This window comes from Salvia miltiorrhiza, chromosome 2 (assembly GCF_028751815.1).
Source record: "Salvia miltiorrhiza cultivar Shanhuang (shh) chromosome 2, IMPLAD_Smil_shh, whole genome shotgun sequence".
In the NCBI taxonomy this organism is placed as follows: Eukaryota; Viridiplantae; Streptophyta; class Magnoliopsida; order Lamiales; family Lamiaceae; genus Salvia; species Salvia miltiorrhiza.
Window position 1 is genome coordinate 46584514 of NC_080388.1, and position 26238 is coordinate 46610751.

General features: G+C 36.3%; 1 protein-coding gene across 1 annotated transcript; it reads left to right on the forward strand.

Moving 5' to 3' along the window:
• Positions 1 to 19778: 19778 nt before the first annotated feature.
• Positions 19779 to 24290, forward strand: LOC131011723 (WAT1-related protein At1g43650-like). The gene is made up of 7 exons (XM_057939523.1): positions 19779 to 20090; positions 20191 to 20259; positions 20343 to 20459; positions 20542 to 20770; positions 21750 to 21908; positions 23729 to 23880; positions 23966 to 24290. Exons 1-7 carry the CDS (start codon positions 19888 to 19890, stop codon positions 24084 to 24086), a joined length of 1050 nt encoding a protein of 349 aa, XP_057795506.1. The 5' UTR covers positions 19779 to 19887; the 3' UTR covers positions 24087 to 24290.
• The last annotated feature ends 1948 nt before the right edge of the window (positions 24291 to 26238 follow it).

Genomic DNA, 26238 nt, shown 5'->3' on the forward strand with positions numbered 1-26238 from the left:
TAGAGATCTACACCAGAAGCACAGGGGAAAAGGCGGAGCCCTCAGGGATGTGAGTGTTTAGAGGGGAAATTCCCTTACCTGAGTGCCTTACAACCGATCTAGGGAGGCAAAACATCAGCAGATCCAGGGTTTGAAGGATCGGAAGAGGATATATATAGAGGCGATTCCGGGCTTAAGAAATGGGCTAAGGGGTAATGGGCCCGCACGAGCTTATGGGCCGGAGAAGGGAGTAAGAAATAATTGGGCCAACATGTTCATAACAGAGTATTGCACATGTCACCAGAGGGGGGAGTAGGGTGTATACCCGTAGGTCCCAATTTTTAAATTCAAAAATTGCTTCTCAGCAAGACTAGGGCAAACCAGAGGAATTACGCTCCACCAGAGCAGAGGGGTCATGCTCAACCAGAACAGAGGTTCCTGACAATCGTAAGCCGCGAAAGTTGGTCGTGCCATTCGGGCCTTCCATGCTCCGCGCAGAGATAGCACTTAATCATAAGCCGCGAAAGTTGGTTGCACCCCCCGGGTTTTCCATGCTCCGCGCAGAGGTTGCTTTAACCGTAAGCCACGAAAGTTGGTCACACCCCCCGGGTTTTCCATGCTCCGTGCAGGGTGTTCTTTCAATCGTAAGCCGCGAAAGTTGGTTGCGCCACCCGGGCCCTCCATGCTCCGCGCAGAGATCGCACTTAATCATAAGCCGCGAAAGTTGGTTACACCCCCGGGTCCTCCATGCTCCGCGCAGAGGTTGCATTTAACCGTAAGCCATGGAAGGTGGTGTGCACCCCCTGGGTCTGCCAAGCTCCGTGCAGGGTGATCGCTTAACCATAAGCCACGGAAGGAGGCATGCACCCCCCGGGTCTGCCAAACTCCGTGCAGGGTGATCCTTTAACCGTAAGCCACGAAAGTTGGTCACACCCCCCGGGTTTTCCATGCTCCGTGCAGGGTGTTCTTTCAATCGTAAGCCGCGAAAGTTGGTTGCGCCACCCGGGCCCTCCATGCTCCGCGCAGAGATTGCACTTAATCATAAGCCGCGAAAGTTGGTTACACCCCCCGGGTCCTCCATGCTCCGCGCAGAGGTTGCATTTAACCGTAAGCCATGGAAGGTGGTGTGCACCCCCTGGGTCTGCCAAGCTCCGTGCAGGGTGATCGCTTAACCATAAGCCACGGAAGGAGGCGTGCACCCCCCGGGTCTGCCAAACTCCGTGCAGGGTGATCCTTTAACCATAAGCCACGAAAGTTGGTCGCACCCCCCGGGTCTTCCATGCTCCGTGCAGGGGGTTACTATTCAATCGTAAGCCGCGAAAGTTGGTTGCGCCATCCGGGCCCTCCATGCTCCGCGCAGAGATTGCACTTAATCATAAGCCGCGAAAGTTGGTTACACCCCCCGGGTTCTCCATGCTCCGCGCAGAGGTTGCATTTAACCATAAGCCATGGAAGGTGGTGTGCACCCCCCGGGTCTGCCAAGCTCCGTGCAGGGTGTCCCTGTCAATCGTAAGCCGCGAAAGTTGGTTGTGCCGCCCGGGCCCTCCATGCTCCGCGCAGAGATAACATTTAATCGTAAGTCGTGAAAGTTGGTCGTGCCACCCGGGCCTTCCATGCTCCACGCAGAGGGTTACTATTTAATCGTAAGCCGTGAAAGATGGTCGTGCCACCCGGGCCTTCCATGCTCCACGCAGAGGGTTACTATTTAATCGTAAGCCGTGAAAGTTGGTCGTGCCACCCGGGCCTTCCATGCTCCACGCAGAGGGTTACTATTTAATCGTAAGCCGCGGAAGTTGGCTGCACCCTCCGGGTCTTCCATGCTCCGCGCAGAGTGCTCAAGCTTGAATAGGAAGCAGCTTGGATGGGAAGCAGCGCGGATGGGAAGCAGCTCGGATGGGAAGCACGAAATCGCCAGCAAAGAAATCAACCAAATCCTCGTCAGAGGAGGCGGTGAAATCCTTTCCAGAGGAATCAACCAAATCCTCGTCAGAGGAGGCGGGGAAATCCTTTCCAGAGGAATCAACCAAATCCTCGTTAGAGGAGGCGGTAAAATCCTTTCCAGAGGAATCAACCAAATCCTCGTCAGAGGAGGCGGTAAAATCCTTTCCAGAAGAATCTATCAAATCCTCGTCAGAGGAAGCGGTGAAATCCTTCCCAGAAGAGTCAACCAAATCCTCGCCAGAGGAGTCATCACCATCCTCAACAGAGGAGTCATCACCATCCTCGATAGAGGAGTCATCACAATCCTCGCCCGAGGAGTCATCACCATCCTCGACAGAGGAGTCATCACAATCCTCGACAGAGGAGTCATCACTATCCTCGCCAGAGGAGTCATCACAATCCTCACCAGAGGGGTCATCAAAATTCTCGATAGAAGAGTCAATGGAATCCTCATAGCAGAAATTAAAGCAACTCCAAGGGAGGGGATCAGAGAAGCATCAACAACAATCATAACAAGTCAATTCAAATCAACAGGGGAAAGACGGAAATATAAGTCCCACCTCAACAGGCAGCGAAAACAACACAAATAACAGAGATAAAAGAAGCGGACATGGGAATGAAATTTCATTAAAAGCATGCCCAAGAAGCAAAGATGTACATCAAAAACCGGCGGTAAGTGTTCAGTTGGTACAAATTAAAGAGTTACAAAATTTTCCTTTTGATAAAGTCAGGAGAAAAAGGGGGAACATCAAGAGGGAGGAACAGAAGCAGCTTGAGCAGCAGCAGAGGAGACAGGAGCAGAGACAGATGAAATTGGGGGAGGAACACCACTGGCAGAAGCATGGCCAGAAACGGCTTTCTCTGTGAACACGGGCAACAGGCCAGTTTCCTTCACTTGAGGAAGACGAATTCCCAAATCCAACAACTTTGCAGCCTCCTGCACATACAGATCCTCATTTTGGTATAGGCCGAACAGCTGTTCCACCGCAGCAGGGGAAGAGGCAGAGTCGGTGAAGACAGAAGCCGCTATGTCAGAGGGCAGGGGAGGCTCCAGGCCGAATTGGGAAAATGTTCGGGAGCTCTCGCCAGAAGGATCCCGCAGCCGGTTCACAAAGCGCGCCAGGGAAGCACAGAACACAGGAGCATACACGGGAGTAGACGGCAGCGAGTCAGATCCAATCCCAAGAGAAAAATAGGGAATGGCTTTCTCTAGTACTGGGTACCACCACTCTGGCTTCGCTGGAGAATGCGCAGGGATCCCCATCCGTTTATTTATCTCCTTATCCTGGAGGTTATCCATCAGGGCTCTGAAATTCAAAGTGGCAAGTTGCTCTGGGGTGGCCCCAGCCATCTCTAATGCTTTGGAAGCTGTTTGCTCTATCACATAAGCAAAGAGGGGTCCAAAATCTTCCAAGTATTCCGGAGTCTTTTTGAAAGCCTCCAGAGTGCCTTCCAGCATCAACCCCAGGAAATGTTGACCCCGCGGAGACAAGAAATACTCCAGGCGTTGATCTCGAGCCCCCAGGACGAACGCACGGTTCTGAGCTTCCACAAGTATCCTTTTCCAGCCCCGCCTGGCTTCCTCGTAGTCTCTTTCATAACCAGCTTTGAACCTGGCCAGGCATTCATGGCCCTCCTTCGTGGCCCTCGACAATTCGGAGGCCAAGGAAGCTCTCTCCACCTCCACCTGAGCTAATTTAGCTTTCAACTCAACAACCTCCGCTTCAGCCTTGCTCAAGCGCTCCACAACTCCAGCAACAACATCATCGCGCTGGGCGACCTCTGCCTGCTCTTTTTCTCTTTCCTTCTCTGCCATATCATAGTCATGGATGCACTTAACAGCACCCCATAACCGTGATTCCGCCTGCAAGCAAACAGAAGGGGGCCCAACAGAACAATAGAGAGGTTAGTAACTCGAATTTTTTATGGCAAAGATATAATATGCAGGGTACCTGAAGAGCCAGTTGGCATAGCTGAGTAGCCAGAGACGCCCGAGACAAATTCTCCACTTTCTCCCGGTCCTCCGAGTGGACACGAGCTAGCAGCGCATTAATTAATGCCTTACCCGATAAACTCGAAATGGGCCCAGGAACAAGATCCTCTGACTCAGCAGCCGAGGGCACCACAGCTTTGCCCTTACCCTTTCCACAGGCAGAGGGGAGAACCTTGGAACCACCAGCTGACTTCTTCGCTGGCCCTTTGCCCTTGTCCCCAGCAGGAGTGAGAATCTTCACACCACCAGCAGACCTCCTCGCTGGCTCTGAGGACTTGCCAGCCTTTTTTAGGCCCTCCTGTCTCTCCTTCTCACCCACAGAGATCAGGGAACCTCTCTTCCTCTTCTTCGTAAGATCGGCAAGGGTGGCATCGGGAGCCGAATCAGGTGAAGGAACTTCATCAATAATATCCACGACTTGGATATCTTCTTCACGGGTGCCAGTGGCGTCACCAGCACTGGAGTGCCTACTTCTGTGAACAAGAGCCCCCACATCAACTTCCTCCGCATCAAAGGAGTGCGAGGCTTCCACATTCCCCTCTGGGATTTCGACTACAGGGGGAATGGGGATCAGTTCGGAACCAGCAGGCTGCTCTGAGGGACTTGTTCTGGAAGCAGAACCGCTTGGGCCATGTGCTCCGCTGCCAGCAAGAGAAGGGGTGTCAGGCAAATTGTCCCCACATTTCGATCTCCAAGACATATCTGCAAACCAAAATTTCACATCATTAAAAGCAGGGTAACAAAAGCTAATGTGTTTTCTAATGTATATTTTTTACCTATTGATCTCGCTGGATACAGGGAAAACAGACCATTATATGCCAGAGAGGAATTGTTCTCGGCCAGGTACCTACAGTCTAGAGGCTGGGTCTTATTCATAGCATTAAGGTGAGTTATAATACTCTGGTCACGGGTAGAAGGGACTTCGGGAGAGGCTGGTTTATAAGTAGTGCGACTTGTATGCCATTCCAGCTCCGAAGCACCATAATCGCGCCAGTTGCCGAAAAGGGTGCGCACATAACAATAATATTCCAGGAAGCCCTTATCCAAGGAATTCAGGGAGGAAAGAAAAGTAGTAGGATATTTAGGGTGAGAGGCAAAACTGTACAAGGGATTGCCTTGCATGCGAAGGGTCTGGGTTTGACAAAATAGCTTGGCGGTGTCCCCAACACCGTTAGCCCGGCACAAAACATGGAAGGCATATAACCTCCGGATAGCAGAAGGAGCGACTTGAAAAAAGGGGATGTGAAAGTAATTACAAACGTCAACCAGCAAGGTAGGGGGAGGGAGCCTTAAACCAGCCTCTATCTGGGCTTTCCAAACAACTATTAACTTGTGATGGTGAAGGCTCTCGGGAGGCGTTGAACCCTTAGAGAAGGCCTCGAACTGCAAACCTGCAGGACGCCTACATTTGCTCTTCAATTTTTCCACCTCCGCGACACTAAGGCGGGATGGAGGAATACTTTTGGGGGGTTGGCGGGGCTTTTTCCCTTTTTTCCTAGGTGGAGAAGGAGGGGGTGCAGTTTGAGATTCGTCAGAAATAGAGGGGGAAGGAAGATTTTCAGGATCTTGCCGCGATGGGGAGGAAGATGAAGGGTCTTGGGCAGAAGGAGAGGGCGAGCGAGAGGGTTGAGGGGCGGAGGTGCAGGCCATGATGGGAGATGCCAACCCTAGGGTTTCTAGCACGCTCAATCAGAGCACCAACAGTTATACCACTACGCTATGAATAAACACAAAATTGCAGGGAAGAGGATGCGCGAGTTACCTAGGCCAGAAAAAGATGGACGGTAAAACCTGGAGCGGAAGGGTCACGTGAGAACGCCGGAGCAGTGAGGAAATCGCCGGAAAATGCAGAAAATTCGCTCGGAAAACTTGGAGAAGAAGAATAGGGAAAAAATGGGAGTTCGAATCGGCTAAGTAAGATTGTACGCGGGTAACCACCAGCACGCGGGATGAACGGCACGTGGCATACGAAAGAAATCAACGGATGGGAATTTCTACGGAAAGGCGAAAGGACGCAAAGGTTAAAAAGTAACCTCGGGGTACGGGGAAAATACTGTAGACTGGGCAGACATTTAATGCGGATGATGTCATCCACGCGGGCGAGTCCTCTGACTAGTTGCACCTCTCCAGAGTGAACTAGTCAGACCAGGGAGCGGGAGTAACAAAAATGCCAGAGAACAATTTACAGGGCTTCTTTTTACTCTCATAATGTCAAAATGTCAAAATGCTTATGTCTTTATGATTTACAGGGGCTAAGGAAAATAACAAAGCTTTGATGCTAATAACACACTACTGGTTGAACACGAAGAATACCCGGTTCAACCAGACTAGAGGGGGGAGTGGTTGGTGAGGAGCAATATATGCAGAGTAGGGAGAGAGTACAAATCAGAGGAACCACTCTCATCAGAGGAGCCGTATGGGTCAGAAGAACCATTTATACCAGAAGGATTTCATCCATCAGAGGAATGACTCTAGTCAGAGGAGTCATCCGCACCAGAGAAGTCATTCTTGACAGAGGAGCCCTCTTCTCCAGAGGAATCATCCGCGCCGGAAAAGTCATCATCGTCAGGGAAGTCATCGTCATCAGAAAAGTCAATTCCATCAGAGAAGTCATTACCACCAGAGGAGACGCCCTTGCCAGAGAAGACGTGTTTACCAGAGGAGTTCTTCATGACAGAGAAGACGTGTCTACCAGAGGAGTCCTTCATGCCAGAGATGTCAACATCATCAGAGAAGACGCCTTCGCCAGAGAAGACATTTCCATCAGAGGAGCCAATAAACGCGCGGGAAGGTCTCCCGCGTATTATCGAAATTACCAGCGTACCCTTCCACCACGCAGGACGCATGCACCGAAGATGTTTTTACTATTTTACCCCTCCGCTTGTAAATCTATAAATAGGGCTCGAGCTCGTGTACTGTGGTTTTACGCTCTCTCATATTTTCGAATACAATAGTTGTTTTCTCTCTCGTGCAAGGTTTCCGATCAGCTATTTTTACTCTTTCCAGCCTTCTCGACTAGGTAGAATTTTATGTTTCCTTTTATAGATTTAGGTGTTGGTTCCGTAAACACCATATTTGAAGCCAATCCTTAAGTTCTAATTAATATATGCTTTTTCCAAATTTAATTATCCTCCCTAATGACCAAAAAGGCAGAAAAGGACATAACAATACATTATGATTTTTCTCAATGGAAATCATCGTGACGACGTACTCAATCGAGTTGTAGCTTGAAGGAAAATATTTGATTTAACAGTATATTATTATTATTATTATTATTATTATTATTAGGGTTTTTTTGTGGTGAAAGTCGCTTCAAAATTATTATTAGGATTAATTGTCTCTAAATTCATAAACTTTGATCAAATTCCGTTTCCCCCATAATCTTTGAACTTTCAATAGAAATCCATAAATTATCTAACTTTTGGTAATTTTCCATGAGTCACATTTTCTACGAATACAAACGTGGAAGTTTACGGATGTGGCATAGATAATTAAAATGTGACATCGACGTGTAACATAGTTTGGCGGCTATAGTTCTTTCTCTTCTAAAAGTGAAACGGCAAAGATAGCAAACACAAAATGAAAAAAGTTGATTGCAAGACTCCTAATTTTTCTCGTTAAAATTGGCATTACTCGTTGAATATTGTGGTTCGAGAAGTGTATTCCATTACTTTAATAAATTTTGTTTTTAGTTGTTGCATTTTAAATGTTTCTTTGTTTTAATTTCTTTTTTGTCGATTGCTGTTGAAGGAAACTCAAATTAACGATTTTTTTAAAGTAAAGAACAATTAAAGATTCATGAATTGATAATTTAGGTTTTAATTTATGATTTTAGTTGATTCCACGTGCGTGGATGAACCTGAATTTCGTGATTTTTGTTGGCAAAATAAACCTTATTTTTTGTGATTTTGTTATTGCAGCAGCTTATTTAGTTGGATAGAAGATCGTCAAATATATGTTGGATAGAAGATGAATTAAGTACACAAATTCAGCACAGATTTGCATACATATTAAGTGCTCGTTTGGTTCAACTAGAGGAATGGAAAAGGAATGAAATCAAATAAAGGAGTGGAAATTGAATGTTTGGCTAAACAATGGAAATGAATCATTAGTAAGGGATTCCCTTTCTTTTGTTTCCCCTCTATTTTGAGGGGTAATAAATTAGGTGATTGAGTTACCCTAAAGTAAGGGTAATGGTTAACCCATTACTCAAACCAAACAACCAAACGTGGGCTAAACATCCAACCTCTAAAAACGCCCAACCAAACGTGGGCTAAACATACTGAAAGCACGAGGATATAATATTCAATTCTGAGAAAGCTCGAGTCTTCATTCCTTTGAATTTCATATTCATACAACTCAGCTAAATTGGAACCTTTTGCTGATTAAACACTAACTAATCTACAGCTAATCTATGCTGACTCAGCATTACAACAGATTTAACAAACTACTAACTGACCGAAACTAACTAACACAATTCTTAAATGAAATAGTATAAAGTTAGCCACAACTCTAATTATTTAATTACTTTCTTTTTAAAGCATTTTCTACATACCTAAATAACATTTTCTTTTTTATCTATTGAATTTTCTCTACACAATGACACAAGTGATTGTTTGAATGAATACGAAGAAATTATTATAACGCTAAAGTGGGAAAAATCTATCTGTCCCTCACTTATTGATTAGATTATTTTCAGAGTGTCCAAATTCCGGTTGTGGTGTTTAAAACGATTATTGAAATGTCTCAATATGCATAACTAAAACATGATGATTCAGTTCAAAACTATGATCACCTTATCCAATATAGCTCATATATTTTCTTACTAAATTTATGTCGTGCGTATTTTAGTGATCTTAAGCATTTAATTTAACCTTTTATTATTGTAGTGCAGGTCATTTTTAATATGCTTCGTGGCAATATATGACTCGACACTTCAAGAATGAAACAATAATAAAATTTGAAAAGGATCTTACAACGAAAAGGGGAAAGGTGCACAGTTTTTACTTGAATTAAATATGGTTTTTCTTTTTTGGAGTGGAAAAGTGGCATCATTAATATTTGAAAATATGATCTTCAAGAAGAGTGAAAATGATGATGCTTCTCGTTAAGTTTTCAAACCAAAGTACGATTTAGTTATTCATGATTCTTTTTTGTACGAAACAAGTTTTTATTGTTTTTAGCCAAAACAAAATATTTTTATGATCTACTATAATGATTAACATATTAACATGCAACAGAGGTTGACAATTTATAAACATTAATTAGCCATTTTTATTCAAGGATATGACACAACATGTGTTATACGTATAAAAAGCATTTCTGTTGTAATATTTTTTTTTCAGAAAAAATTATATTATTAATTCAAAAAATTAGCAACGGCTAAGTTCGGGATTAACTCAGAAAAATTCAAAGTCCAAATGACCTAACTACAAAGACTCGATGTATATTTTACTGAAATTTAGCTAGTAAAATGGTATTTGAGTTAAAATAATTATAAATGTATATGATAATAGCAAATGACACCATAATAAAATGTTCCGGTAGTGGTGCATGATTTTTAAAGAATCGTGAGACTAGTAAATATAATCAAATTTTGTTCATCTTGTGGTAGGTAGTTATTATGCATGAAAAAAAATAAAAGTATATTTAGTGTCATTTAAAAATATATAAAAAGATTATATGGAGAGGTTCAAATAAGAACCACTAAATAAAATTAGAACAGAGAACAATTTTAAACCATTCGATCATCAAGATCTACGGTGGATGCATCATCTTGGTGGATGAATGCAGATCCTGGGTTCGAATCCTGAAGGGAGCAAAAAATTTATTATTTTCGGATGCATTAAATTTAATAGCGAATGCATTAATTTATATAGTAGATGCATTGATTTTAATGGTTCTTATGTTCTCACGATAAGTGTGGTTCTCACTATAACCGCACCCAAAGATTATATTCTTAAATGTAACAATTTTATTTATATTTTTTTATGTAATAAATTTATGTATATGTATGTGTGGATGTAACTAAAAATTAATTTCATCACTAACCCTTTTGATTGACCAAATCAGAACAATACAAATAGGATGATCGTAAGCATCCTATTATGTGACACTGAATTTGAATTATTAATAAAATAAATTAATATTACAAAAAGAATAAATGAAATATATATAATTCGAATTTAATTTCATAATAAATTAATGTTACCAAAAAATTAGTGAAGTATATCACTACAAAAAAATTATCGATTAGCGACGGAAAGTCTGAAAATTCCGTAGCTAAATTGTATTAGCAACGAAATAACAACGAAAACTTTCCGAATTTAGAATCATGGTCGTTAATATTTAACGACAAAAAATAAGTCTGTCGTTAGAATTAATGACATAATTAGCGACGGAATATTCCGTCGCTAAATCCTGATTGACATTTGATTGTGAGAGCGCTAGATACAAAATAATTGTGTCGCAAAAGCTTACCTCCAATTCATCATAATTCTGTTGTAGTTCTGTCGCTATTTATGTATATTTCCGTAGTAGATCCGATGCAAATGCCGTCATTAATTGCCGAAAAATGTAAGACGTCGTTGGTCTGTCGTTAATTCATTGTAATTTTATGACGAAACTTGATTCTATCGTTAATTCCGTCACAATTTTGTTGTTTTTTTTTTGTTGTGTATAACTCAAATTAGGACAATTATGAGATTAAATCCTAAACAATATTACACCAACCTCTTGAAATTTTGGGGTTTAACATTAACTAACATTTGCACAAGAAATATTTTTATATTTTGTTATATAAAAAAAGATATTAACACAATTATCATATACAAATTATATATACAATAAAATAATATTTAATCGTCCGCAAAACATCTTCCTTAAAAGAGTGGACATGAGTTTGAAGAAAAGCTAGTATTTGGTGAGTGGATAAGGAATCTCATAAATTAGAAAAAAAAAAAACAATGATAATTAGTGGGGCTATTTTCAAAAATGGTGGGTCCATTAGTGACATTGACAATGTGTGTAAATATATGAGAATTGTAAAGATGATGGTTAGTGGAGTTATTTCCAAAATTAGATTAGGAAAATATTTTATGGATGCACGAAAATGAAAATTTAGAAAGATGTTTTGTGATGGAGGGAGTATAATTTTCGCTTAATACTCAATTCGTCTATGAAAGAACTTTCTACTTTTCCTTTTTGAGACGTCCATAAAAGACCTTCGTACCTATTTATGGACTATATCACACCACCTATAATGCTCCATTTACCTTTGCTTACCAGTTTTTCACCACTTTTAATACTAATTACAACACATTTTCATCACTCCCAATACACTCAACAACTTTTTCTTCACTTTCAATATACTTAATAATTTTTTGTTAAAACATATCTCACTTCCTTCTAAGAAATTTTATCATGGACGGATGGAGTATATTTGAATTAGATATAGAAACATTAAAAAAAAAAAAAGAATCGGAGTAACAAAAACTGATATAATCAAAAAGCAAAAGAAATTAAGAAAAGAAATCAAGTTCAAAAAAAAAAAACTAAGAATAAACATGGAATTATTCAAAAAAAAAAAAGAGTAGAGAGAAAAAAAAGATTTTTTTTTAGTTTTAATTTTTAAATAAATATAATTTTATATTTTAAATCCAATGTGTACATAAAATATATTAAATTAAAGTTCTTGTAGTGATCTTTATTTGATACGTATATTAAATATTTTATAATTAGCCATCAAAATTTTAGAAAAGAAATAAAATAGAAAAATAAGAAAATAAAAAGAAAAATATTTGTTGCACTTCTTAAGGCCCACATGTGTAAATCATGGATGAATAGGAAAGAAGAAGAAAAAAAGATAAAATACAAATAAATCTTTAATTTTATTATAAATAAAAATTACAATTATTAAAAATTTTCTTTGTAATATATTAATAATTTATTTTGACATGGGCTAGTTGATTCGACAAATTAAAACACTTCATTTGAAAACACATAAATCCATTTGTTAAAGTACATAGATTTTTTTAGGGATGTTAGTACATAGTTAATTGCATATAAATTACTGAATTTTCAAATAATTATAATTTTGCACACCAACTTTAAAATTTGTATCAAAATTATTCAACTATAATTTTTATTTTTATTTTTCTCATTTTGTTATCTAGCCAAACTTAGTGATGAAGTGATCATCTGAAATCCTACGCGTCCAAATATGTAAAATGACGTGGATTTGTAAGAATAGCAAAATGAACTAGATAGCATCATTTCAGAGCGTTGAGTTTGGCCGAAAATTGGACAAGATAGCAAAATGAGAGAAAAAAAAAATTAATACCCTTTCTGTCCCACATTAATTAATATGCATAAATGCTTCTGGCACAAAAGTTGTTTAGAGGATTGATAATAGAAAAAGAGTCCCACATTAAAAGTATTGTTAAATATATATTGTGGGTAAATAGTGTAAGTTACAAAGGCAAAATTGTGAAAATTATGTGTGGAGTAGTGTCCATGATAGGGCGTGCAAAAATTTGGGGGACGTACCAAATAAGTATGCATAAATATGGGGGACGAATGGAGTAGTTGAGTTATTTTAATACAGATTTTAAAGTTAGTGAGCAAAATATTTTTTTATTTTTTAAAAGTGCAATAATTTCTATGCAATTAATCCTAATGTATAAATCTAGAGATGCCAATCTAGCCCGAAACCCATGGGCTGGTCCGATTAACCCGCCATCCGAGAGGGTTAGGGTTGAATATTTTCAACCCGATAAAAGTTACAACCCGAATAGCCCGGCACCCGATAGGGTCGGCCCGACTAACCAGATGGGCTAGCCCGAAACCCGAATACTTAATATTAAATATTTATATATAAAAATAAAAAAATGACAAAATATTATAAAATCTCATAATTTCACTTTTCTGTATTTTTGAGATGCTTTGATTCTATAAATTCAAACTATTGTTGGATATTTTATTGTTTTTTCGTTAACAAAGTTGAACATTTTATTGTTATCAACTTATTTTATATGTTATGTAATCTTGATGTTTTTTTCAATATTTTATATTTTTGCATTTCATGCTTTCTATATAATTTATATCTTTAATTTCTATGTATATTTTATACATTATACATTAGATCATTAAAAATAACAAAATACAAATGATTATTTTATTTTTATGCATCTAAGCCAACTAGTGGACTAGTCCGAAACCCGAACGTTTAGGGTTAGGGTTGAAAATTTATAACCCGACAAAATCCTCAGTCCAATTAGCCCGCACCCGATTAACCCGAAATCCGATAGGACTGGCCCGAAACCTGGTGAGCTGGCTTGATTGACATCCCTATATAAATCCTTAGTTTATTTAGGTGTGTTCGAACCAAGTGCTTTGTCTTTCCTCTTATCAGCCAACCTATGTCAAAATTAAATGTGAAGATGTCGTCTTAGGTGACCCATTTCTTTGTACTAGTTTGATCAGCCCTGATCACAAAAGTTAATGTGACCTTGGAACGTGTTCATTTCTGCAGTGATTAGTAGTATTAAGTACTATTCGACTAAAAATAAATAAAGAAATATTTTCTCAAAAAATAAATATTGAAAGTAAATAAATAAATAATTCAGAGCTAATACATACTTTTTTTTAGAGTTACAAGAGGTATCTAATATATAATCAAATAAGTAACCCGCACGCAGGTGGAATTTCTACACCACACAAAGATGAGGTATCTAATATATAATCAAATAAGTAACCTGCACGCAGGCGGAACCTCTACACCACACAAAGGTGTGAACATAACCGCACGCAGGCGGAATCACTATCCACACAAAGGTAGAAAAATTATCTACACGTATGCGAGATTGAACCCAATACCTTTTATAAAGGAGAATATTTAGATGTCTCAATTTTATCGCTTGAATTAAGCGTCGTTGGTGCTAATTCATAACTTACTTCATCTCAAATTCAGCTTGAAACATTAAGTTATTTTATTCATAAATCAAATTGATCAGTGCCACGTTAATAGAATTTTACAAGCTTCCTATTAGTAATTGTAGTAATTTTTTCGAAAACTAACTATATTTTTTATATCAATCGATATTCAATACTGGAGTAGAGTGGCATGATTTTGTGGTAGGGTACATCATAGTTAGTGCATCACAACTAAAATGTTGATGGTCTAAAGCTAACGTCCACGTCTACACACGTGCATATTTTATAGGATTAATATGCAAAACAATAAATCTATACAGCCACATTGTGGGCACCCACACACTAATATAATAAAGATAATCTTGATTTATTTAATTTATTTTTTTAAATAAAAATAAGATTTAGTTATTTTATTATATTCTCTACATTGTACTTATTTTTTTAAATCTTTTTTGCATTTTTTATTTTTTAATAAAAATAAAAAAAGTTATCAAAAAATTGCAAAAAAATTACTATAATGTAGAGAATATGATAAAATAATTAAATCTTATTTTTATTTTAAAAAATAAGTTAAATAAATTAAATTATTTTCTACTTAAGTAAATTGTGGGTAGCCACAATGTGGCTGTTTAGCATTACTCTATGCAAAAACACCCCTAATATTACCACCTTAATTACACTTAAATTTTTTATCTAAGTTTGATAGCAACTAACACCCCAAAGTTTATCAAGTACTACAATTAAATTCATAAACAATTTTTTTTTTTCACAAAATTAAGAATTTTTTTTAATTTATATAATATATAAAAGGGGAATTTTCTCCCTCCATTTTTTCCCACCATTTTTTTCTTTCTCTTCTCCCATCAATTTTTTCATATAAATAAATATTTTCACACAAACATAAATAAAAGAATTGTAAATTTTTAACAAAGAGAAAGAAAATAGAATATTTTAAAATTTTAATAACTTATTTATTTTAAATTTATTTTTAATAATTTTTATACCATATTAAATTTTTTGTTACAAACTTAAACATAAGATGCTTATTAAATATTTCTTCATAAATTAAATTTGATATTATTTAGAAAAGTATTAAAATTGTAAAAGAAAAAAGAGATGAAAAATAATGAAAAAATTGATGGGACAAGAGAGAGAAAAAATGATGGGAAAAAATGGAGGGGGAAAACTCCTCTTTTATACTCCCTCCGTCCCACTCCAATAGGCCCATTTTTCTTTTTGGGTAAAAATGTTATACTTAATTGGTGTGGACCACACCACTTTACTACCACCTTCCTACTAAAAAGTAAGTTTTCTTAATCTCCGTGCCCAAAAGAAGTGAACCTATTGGAGTGGGACGGAGGAAGTATATTATATATAAAAAAAAAATTCTTAATTTTGTGAAAGAAATTGTTCGTTTATGGATTTAACTGTAGTACTTAATGAATTTTGGAGTGTTACTTGCTATCAACATTAGGTTAGGGGCTTAAGTATAATTGAGATGGTAACGTTAGGGGTGTTTTGGCATATCAACCCTATTTTATATTATGGGGTTATCGTATTGAGATGAAGAAAGAAAACAGGAATGGGTGGACATTTTGAAAATAATGATGAAAATATTGTTTTATTTTCTTAGGTCTTACATATAAAGTGATCAAATCAGCTGTATAATTAAACCGTATCAATCTAAATTGATTAAAGCAAAACGTTATGGTTTAGATTGTTTTTTTTTTTTTTTTGAGAGTTGGGGAGGGGGAGCAGTGAGGTTTGAACCCAGGACCTCACTATTCACATATAGGAGGTCGCACTGTTTGGTGTTTCCTTGGGGACTGGTTTAGATTGTTCAACGGCGATGGTTCCTATTTTAAATTTTTTTTAAAGAGACGGATAAAGAAAATCAAATCCTATAAAATTATATGATCACAAATGATTTTTTGATATTTTACAAGTTAAATTTATATAGGTTGAATTTCTATGTTTTAGAGATATGTAGCTAGTTTATCTACACTACTCGAAAAAAAAGTCATTAATCATCGAAACTTTAGTACTTAAAAATAAAAAATCAGTGCCTAAAAAGATTAACAATCAATGTGAAGTGTCGTTGTTTGAGGGTTGTTTCAAATTTTAACGACCGAAAAGACTTAGAGAATTTATATGAAGAAGTCGAATGCTGCTGAAACCTAGTTGAAGATCTAATTGCGAAGGAAACCAAACTGATGAGAAGAACCAGACTCATAAAGATATCCACGTCTGAAAGATCAACTGATGGTCAAGTTGATCAGGTTTGTGCCATGCCACCAGGATGTAGATTTCACTAAGTATGGAATGCGAACCGATGGAAATATCAGTTTACTCATGCTGACTGATAGAAGAATCTGAAGTTGACACGAGTTCAAACTCACTTATGTCACGTCAGTTTCAATTTTTAAAGCGAAGTCAACCTTTTAACCATATCAAGTCATTCCAAATATTTAATGCCACAGATCTCGCATTAAATGTAAATCTCGCTTTTTCTGAAGAAAGTACAAGAATGTATGCAGAAAGTCAACATCGAAGTACAAATGTTCGATTCTACTATCACAACCATTCCTTGTTTCAAACGGAAAGATTTCAATGAACAACGAATCAGAATTAAAGAAAGCGCTCTCCAACTACTCTATTCTTATCTTGTCGATCTATATGTATAATGGACGATCAAAATTTGCTCGGAGGCTTTCCAGCGTTGTTGTGTTCTTAAAGACTTTAACTAACTTCCGACTACAACAATATATAGTCTGAATTAATATTTTGCTAGCGTATTCTATTCACAAGGGATGTGAGCATTACAATGACACTGATGTAACACTACTATGGGGTAGCACCATAGTGGATGCCCTTATGATACAAATATAAATATATATGTGAAAATAAATTAATAAACTTGATTTGTATAGTTGTTTTGTAAAGAATATTATAGGATTAAAATAAAAGAAAAAAAATAGAATAAATTTGTAGAAAAATCTGAAGTAGTTGAGAATGAGTTACGAGATAGTAGAATTTAATTAGTAGAAGAACATTGAAATAGGATTATCTAGAAGATATATAAATACTCATATGATTTTAGATTGATTTGTAGACATTAATTGAATGTATTCAATGGCTGATATTTATTTAAAGGGAATTTTTTTTACCTGGATTCAAATCCTTGACAAAGTGAAAATTTTATTAATTTTTTCAATATCGATATTTTATGTGTATGTGTGTGTTTCTTAGCTTGAGTAATGTGTAGGTGGGAAGAAAAATAAGAAAAAAAAAAAAAAGAAGAAATTTTTGTGCAAGAAAAAATTCTAAACTCTGCCTGCATTACACGTCCACGCATCTTTGTTCATGTATTTTATGTATTACAATTGTTCACAACTTGATTATCTCTTGTTCACGTATTTTATGTGTTTGTTTATAGGATCTAGTTTTCACCGTAAGATAGAGTTTACATTTGATCCTTCCACTATATATATATATATATATATAGGTGCGGTTATAATGAGAACCACACTTATCGTGAGAACATAAGAACCATTAAAATCAATGCATCTACTATATAAATTAATGCATTCGCTATTAAATTTAATGCATCCGAAAATAATAAATTTTTTGCTCCCTTCAGGATTCGAACCCAGGATCTGCATTTATCCACCAAGATGATGCATCCACCGTAGATCTTGATGATCGAATGGTTTAAAATGGTTCTCTGTTCTAATTTTATTTAGTGGTTCTTATTTGAAGAACCTCTCCCTATATATATATGGGTGTGGTTCTAGAGAGAACTACATTATTTGTGAGAACGGGAGAACCATCAAATTTAATGCATCCAGTGTAAAAATTAATGCATTCGCTGTTAAAATTAATGCACTAAAAAAATAAAAATAAAATGCTCCCTTCAGGATTCGAACCCAGGATCTGTATTCATCCAACAAGATGATGCATCCACCGTAGATCTTAATGATCGAATGGCTGAAAATGGTTCTCCGGTCTTCTTTTATTTATGGTTCTTTCTTGAACCTCTACCTATATATATATATATATATATATATATATATATATATATATATATATATATATAAATATAAATCTAGAGATACCTGCAATTTAAATTCCAAACTTCAGATCCCTTGTTACAAATTAGACTCATGTTTTTAAACGTTTCAATAATTTATCGATTTTCTATTTATTACAAACTCGTCAATTTTCTATTTCTTGCACAAAGTTGGAGTTAAAAGACATTAATCTAATTGTGAAACTAAAAATTGATTAATTGACTTTTAAGCCCATTAATTTGACTTGTCCCCTCTTGTTATCAATTTCATCGAACATCTGAAAACGGAGTTATTGACAAACATGGATTTTGTATGTTTCAAATGTTCATTTTATGTCAATTTTGTTAAAAAAAAATCACGTTTGGGAAGAAGTTTTACGGTTGAAGTGTGGGAAGAAGACTAGATTTACTATTTATGACCAAGAAAATTATAAAATTTATGAGATTTTGTGTCACCTCGCGAATGGGATATATATTAGGCTAAACTACTATAATTTCACCTTTCTTTCACAATATAATAAATCCATAATCAAATATAACATTGATGTCTTATACGAAATATATTTAACTCAATCAAACATATATATATCAAGTGTTGATGAAGCAAACAAGCAATTAATTATGCAATATTATATCATCCTTGAGTGAATGAATTGAAGCAGGCCCCTACACAACCAAACTCTCAAAGTGGCACGTAAAGTGCTGCTTGTGTCGCCACAATTATTCTACCTATCAAATTTTTTCACATTTCCCTCATATTAAACATAACCTCTGATACACGAAGCCCTAGCTCTAGTTTAGCCCACTTATGCATAGCCCATAGCTCATTAGGTTATCATTATCAATGATATAAATATTGTAATCTCTAAGTTATTATTTCTGGAATGAATATTTGAGTTGATGTTTATCAAATCTATCTCTCTTCTCCCTTGATTTCGACGACAGTGCACCATGCTTTCCTATCTTTTTTTTAATGGCTTCTAAATTGACCTACTATTCCTCATATATATAACCCTGCACGTTTTCAATTGTTTGCACAGTGAAATCCCACTGATAAAATAATAAAGCCCCTACGTGATTTTGTTCATCAAAAACCACTCCACTTTTATGTAGCTATAGGTAGTATTAATTATATATTTTTCGAAGACATGCATGAAATAATATAGCTACCCTAAACCCTAGGTTAAATTGATTCTTGTACTAATCAGTGCACGCAGTAGTGCAAATCGATTCATCCATGTCTAAAAATCGAGATTTTATTGTTGGATATATGATCTCAAGAAAAGAAAAAGTGATTCTACATTATTACTTGATGTTACACATATTGGAACATTAATTGAATACCTATGGTCCCTATTCAAAACCCCGGCCCTTTAGCAATTTTTACATATGTAGATCGAGTTCTTTCTCTTAATGAAATTTCATTTCTATTTCAATTTGGTATAGGCAAAATCACAACTATAATTCAGACAAAAATGTTCCTACATACTGTATTAATAGTTATAAGCACATGCATATTGTTACTGTTTTGGTTGTCTTTTTCAGTGTTTGGTTCCAGTAATGCTAACGAGATGCACAGTGTTGCCCCAACATTAACTAAAGAAGCAATTGACAAACATCACCCCACATTCACATTACTAAAAGTAGATACACTCCAGATGGTCTGACACTCAAGATCAAGATCTTGACCGTCAGGCGGTGCCTTAATTAGAATATCCAAATTTATATCGGGTGATATATTTGCATAAAACTTTCCCATTCATAAATATTCCACGTCAATTGGATAACATTATCGTGTTGTGCTACATGACACGACATGTCTGCTGAAATAAAACACGAGACTGAGACTAGCCAACAAACCTAGTCGTTTGTTGAATAAAGGTTTTCTTGATTTTTCTATATATGCCTCAAAGCTCATGCTTGAATTAATCCCACACACACACACAAATTAAACTAAAAAGAAAATATCTAAATGGGGAAATCGCAGTGGTTGTTGAATATGTTAGAACAATATAAAGCTTGCCTAGGAATGATAATGGTGCAGCTTGCATACGCAGGCATGGCGATGTTCTCTAAAGCCGCCATTGATAGAGGAATGAGTCCTTACATCTTCGTTGTTTATCGACAGGCATTTGCCACCATAACCTTGGCTCCTTTCGCCTTCTTCCTCGACAGGTTTTATTTATCTATTTAATTTTTTCTTGCTAACTCAACTTTTTTTTTTCCATCAATTAATGTATATTTTTTTTTACCTTTGTTCCTTCTTCTCTTAAAGGAAGAACCATGATGATCATCCTTTGTCGTACACCCTAATCTTGAAGATTTTCTTGAGTTCTTTATTCGGGTATGAGAAAGGATTGACTTTCATTTTATTTTTCTTTTCATTTATATGTTAATATAAAATCAAATTAATTTACTTAATTACAGCATAACTCTGAGTTCGAATCTCTACTCATATGCAATAAACTACGTCTCCGCAACCTTTGCTTCCGTGGGCATCAACACAATTCCGGCTCTCACCTTTCTCATCGCTGTTATATTTAGGTATATACATACTTGCATGATATATAACAAAATTAATATATATTTTATTTAGTTAACTCTAATTCATCTTTAATTTGATCAGAATTGAGGCATGTTCCATAAGAAATTCAGGAGGGATAGCCAAATTAGTTGGTTCGGTTTTGAGCCTATCGGGAGCGATGGTGTTCGCCTTCGTAAAAGGGCCTGTAGTTAGGTTGATGAAATGCTCAAATTCGACGAATTCTAATAATTCCAACGACTACAAATGGATTCAGGGTTGCATGCTTATGCTTGCTGCCAACTTTATTTGGGCATCATGGTTTGTCATGCAGGTTTAGTTTCACTTACATTTGCTACTCTAGCTGTTATTCATTTTTATCGATCATCATCATATATACTTGTCCCACTATCAGTTTTACTATTTTATAAAATTATTATGAAAAAAAATGATATCATTAAATAATTCACTCTGACGAATATTTATCATTAAAAAATGAAAATTAAAAAAAATTATATACCCTAACTATATATGGATTAATTAATCCTAATAATCAATCATTAATTAAGAAATCTTAAAATAAATATAAAAAATAATTATTATAAACCTTATCTTAATTAGTGATCCTTAATTGTCCCCAAGGGGACACCAAGCGGTGTGATCTCTTGTGTGTGGACAGTGAGGTCTCGGGTTCAAACCCCACTGCTCCCCCTCCCCAACTCCCCCAAGTTAAAAATTAGTGATCCTTAATTAATAACCTTATAAATTATAATTTAAAGCATAAGAATTAAAATTGAAGTAGAAAAATGTTTAAAAACTACACTCCGTCCACGAAAAATATAACATTTTTGTCATTTTGGGTCTCCACAAAAATTATGGCAGTTTCCATTTTAAGACATGACCCCGCCTTTTTTTTCTTAACTTTTTTCCTTATAAATACCGTTTATTTAAAAAAAACATTATTAATTTAATTTCAACCACTCATTTTAAATTTTGATACGGTTCTTTCTCCACTACATAAAAATCACCATCGATTTTATTAAAACTTGTGTCCACCAAAAGTATCGTACTTGTCAAAGTGAGACAAGTTACGGACAAAGAATGTTTAAATTGCTCTTAGTTAGCTAGGTTAATGATGAAAGAAATACAGAGTATAGAGTATGTTGATTATGCAATTAATTTTATGTAAAACTTATATGGACCTTGTTAATTTGTTTAATTTAGTATGTTCATTTGGACGTTAGTGATTTAATCATAAATTAATGATGTTTGCATGATTTTCTAAAATATCTATTTTGATCATTGTTATATAGGCACCTCTAGTGAAGCAGTATCCAGCAAAATTTCGCCTAATAATGCTGCAGTGCTTTTTTAGCTGCACACAATCATCAATTTGGGCAATGAGTATGGAGAGGGACATATCATCGTGGCGAATTAAATGGGATCTCAATCTTTTCTCGGTCGCCTATTGTGTATGCCTCTTCATAAACCCACTTACTTTTTCTTTTATTCATACTTTCTTCTAAAATCTCATCATTGATCCACAATAAGGGGATGTTTATTTGTTAGGACTAGCTTGAAAAGATAAAAATAGTACAAATTAATTTTTTGTTATATCCGATCGCAAGACATATACTTAATAATTTCCAATATTTGAGCTAATTTTGCTTGACGCATATTTCATAAAAAGGGTTAAAAAATTAATAATGAAGATAACTTAATCATGTAGTATCTTATTAATTATAAAAAGTAAACGTTCCATTAAAATACAATTTTTAGAATGAAGGATCTCCCATAATTATGCCTTATGGTTTTTGTTTCTAATTTTCACCTAAAATAATTGGTATGATATTACAACTATTAAAAGAACGACAAAATTTACATAATATTCTTATAAAGTAAAATACAAAATGATACATTGTCGTGGAAACGACAAAAAAGATAGGACGTGGTATATAGTCTTAACTATAGGGGAAAAAAAAGAAGAAAAAGAAGAAGAGAGGCAAGATTTGGAAATATATAGTACTCCCTCCGTCCCACTTTAATTGGCACACTTGCCTTTTTTGTTTGTCCCACTTCAATTGGCACTTTCCAAAAATAGCATGTGGTCCCTACCTTCTCTACACACATTAAACAAATGGCCCCCACTCACTTTACACACTCAACCCTTTATTTTTAATCTCCGTGCCCAAAGTAAAAGTGCCAATTGAAGTGAGACGGAGGGAGTATAACTTTATTTTCGGTAGTAGATTTTTAATTTTCGATCGTTAGGCCTGTGCTTTTAGCAACAGAATTTTTCGGTCGTTGGAGTCGTGTTTCTTATAGTGGTTTTCATATGGTATTAAATTTTATTATGTGTATTGTATAGTAGTGGTTTTCCTATGGTAATAAGTTTTATTATGTGTATTGTGTAGTATATTGCATAATCATAAAGTAAGATATGAATACAACACACAATATAAAATATAGCCACATTCTTTAATTAGGGAGCCTTGTCAAGGACATTCTTGGTTTTTTCGATGCCTTAATTTTATTAGCATGTCCAACATTTTTAAGAGGAAAAAAAAAAAGAACTTACACAACCAATCATATAGGTGAATGCACGTGTTTAAATATTTTGGGTAATTTCCTATTCCTGAACAGGAGAAGGTGTTTCAAAAAGCTACCACAGTTCACTGTGTCGTATCCACTCTCTATATGTGCACACTGTATTCAGTCTGCAATATATCTATATATTGGGGCATTTTACTTTAGACCATTATTCTACACAGATAATTATATATAAAAACTAGAGCTAATTTAATTTAAAATTTTTTAAGGGTTTAGATAATTTTTATTATTTGAGCTAATTTGATTTTATTCATATCTCGGTAAATGAATGAGACTACACAGATCCTAATAATAATGATTATATTAATGACGTCATTAATTTTATAACTTGAGCTAATTTGATTTTATTAGTATTATTAGCGTCATTAATTTTATAACTTGCATCAAAATTCACAGCTCATTTTGTTATTCTATTCATTTATTTGAAGTCATAGGGAAAATGAAACCAAACTTTAATTGTTATGTAATTTGTAAAATTAATGACGCCAATAATAATTTTTGAGGTATTAGAATAAAAATTAATATATAAAAATAGAATAAATTATGCTAAATTAGAGTAAACGGACGGTGTATTTAATTTTAGCGATGATTTTTTGAGGTGACTTAAAGCAATTAAAGTGCATTTTGATGTTATATAAAGTGCAAGTGGAATTAGAAATTAAATATAAAAAAAATGGTGCAGGGTGTAGTAGTGACTGGAATATCGTTCTGGTTGCAACTGTGGGCGGTAGAGAAGAAAGGGCCATTTTATGCTGCAGCTTTCACTCCATTAATTCTCATCTTCACTGCTCTCTTCTCACTTTTTCTCTGGAACGAGATGCTCTATGTTGGAAGGTTTATTTCCTCTCTCTGCTTCATTTCTGTTTCATATTAATTCATTTATGTTTATTGATTAATTTACTCTTCTTTTTTTGTGCAGTTTTTGCGGAGGTATATTACTGATAGCTGGATTGTACTGCGTCATATGGGGAAAGAATAAGGAAACCCAGATGAAAGAAAATCAAGAGAAAGTAGATATAAAAGAGGAAATGGTGGTGTAGTGTGCACGCGCACTAATAACTAATCATCATCTTATCATCTTAATTATTGGTGGTGGATTTGCTGACATCAACATTAATGGCTTCCAATATTATATTGGCCTTAATTATGTCATCAAATTAATCCCTCTCCCCCCTCAATGTATATCACCCATGACCCACTATATGTTCTTAATTTTGAATTAAGTAGAACATCTAATTTTCTATGTATATATTGGTCTTTGTGGTAGTTTCTTCATAATTTTGCTAATTATAATTATCCTTTTCTCCCTCAAAAATTAAGAAACAATTACTACTATATTTATTGTGTTTCTCGTGAAATTCTGTAGATTCAAACTAAATCAGACGAATTCACAAATAAGTTTTTAGAAGACTCATCAAATAATAAGTAGTTGTTTAATTAAGTTATTTATAAGAGAACGCCTCAAAAAAAAATTATAAAAGAAAGAAAAATTATAAGGCAATTCAAAAACTTTAAAAAACAATTCACAAAATATTTTCTAGAGGTGCGTTTACTTTGGTTGTAAAAATTTTATTGCAAAACAATGGATAAGAAAAGATGAAAAAATATTACTTTCATTTTTTGGGGGGTTAATAGCCGAAAAATTCATGAGAAATTTCTATTTTCTGGTTTATATCACGGCCCTCTAATTTGACTTCTAAATACATCAATTTATAAATTATTCGCAATTATCCAATGGCGAAGGACTCCGGCGAAATCGAAACTGACGTGGCAAGTACGAGGCAAAATTAAAACTGATGTGGCAATCTCTTAGACAAACGACGTCGTTTCATTAATAATTAAAAATAGTTTATATTTAATTAAGAATAAAATATAAATTAAAAAACCTAAATTCAGCCAAGTCACCTCCCCCCTCCCCTTCCCCACCCCCTGCGCAGATCCTCCCCCTCTTCCCCCCCTCCCGGTGCCACCGCATCTTCTCCAGCCGCATCTCGGCGAAGTGAGGCAAAATAGAGCTTGGTCGACGGAGGCAGGGGGTTGAGAGCGGGTCTCAATTGCAGAACTCTAATCGACGACGAAGGAGGGCGACGGAGGAGGGTTAGCAGCGGCTGGCGAAGGAGGGTCCGAGGAGAAGGGTGGCAGAGAAGGGAGCGAAGGCCCTTGTGGGTTCTAAGGTGCAGAAATCAATAGCAATGCGGTGAAGGTTATCTGGTGGTGGTTATGCAGCGCGAGATTTCTTGATTTGGGGCTTAGGGTTTGGGATTCTAGAGCCGTTTGAGGCTTGGGATTTATTAATTTGGGGCTTAGGATTTCTTGATTTGCATGCTGATGGAGCTTGGGAGGAGGCTTATCGCTGGGAGAACCTTGTCGTCGCCATCGATTTGGGGTGGGGGGCGCCCTTCACTGGTTTGTATTCTAGGGTGCGTGAGATCTGCTAGATTTTTTTGGAGAAGATGGAGGGTCTCCCTCGCCTTGAAGAGGAAGGCGGCGATGGTGGCGGGGCCGTCGACGGGGGTAGGCGGGAGAGTCTGCCGAGGTGGGATGAGGAAGGGTGTGACTGTATGTGTGTGTGTGTGTGTGTGTGAATCTGACTGTGAGAGAGAGAGTGGATTGTGTGCGCGCGTGTGATTTGGTAATTCTGGTGGCTACGTTGGCATTCCGGCTGCCAAATCAGCTTTGATTAGGGCAAATTTCCAATTCATGGGATAATTGCGAACAATCTATAAATTAATGTATTTAGAAGTCAAATTAGAGAATCGTGATATAAACCAGGAAATAATAATTTCTCATGGATTTACCGGCTATTAACCCCTTTTTTTTTATCATATGCTTATTAGAGATGAAAAGATGAAAAAATATCGCCCCTACCTTAGGATTAGGGATGTCAATCCAACTCGAAATTCATGGGTTGACCCGATTAACCCGTCAACCCGAGAGGGTTGGGGCTGAAAATTTTCAACCCGAATAGCCCGTAACCGAACAGCCCGACACCCGATAGGGTCGGCTCGAAATTAACCCGAAACCCTACGGGGCTGACCCGAAAATAATGTCTTTGCTTGATTATATGAAAATTTTCTCGTTATTTGATTTTTAATTTTATTTCTTTGCTTATGAAAATTAGTATAATAAAATATTTTTTTCTAAAAATTTGTAAAATGTATTTTGATTCAATATTAGAAATGTATCATTTCA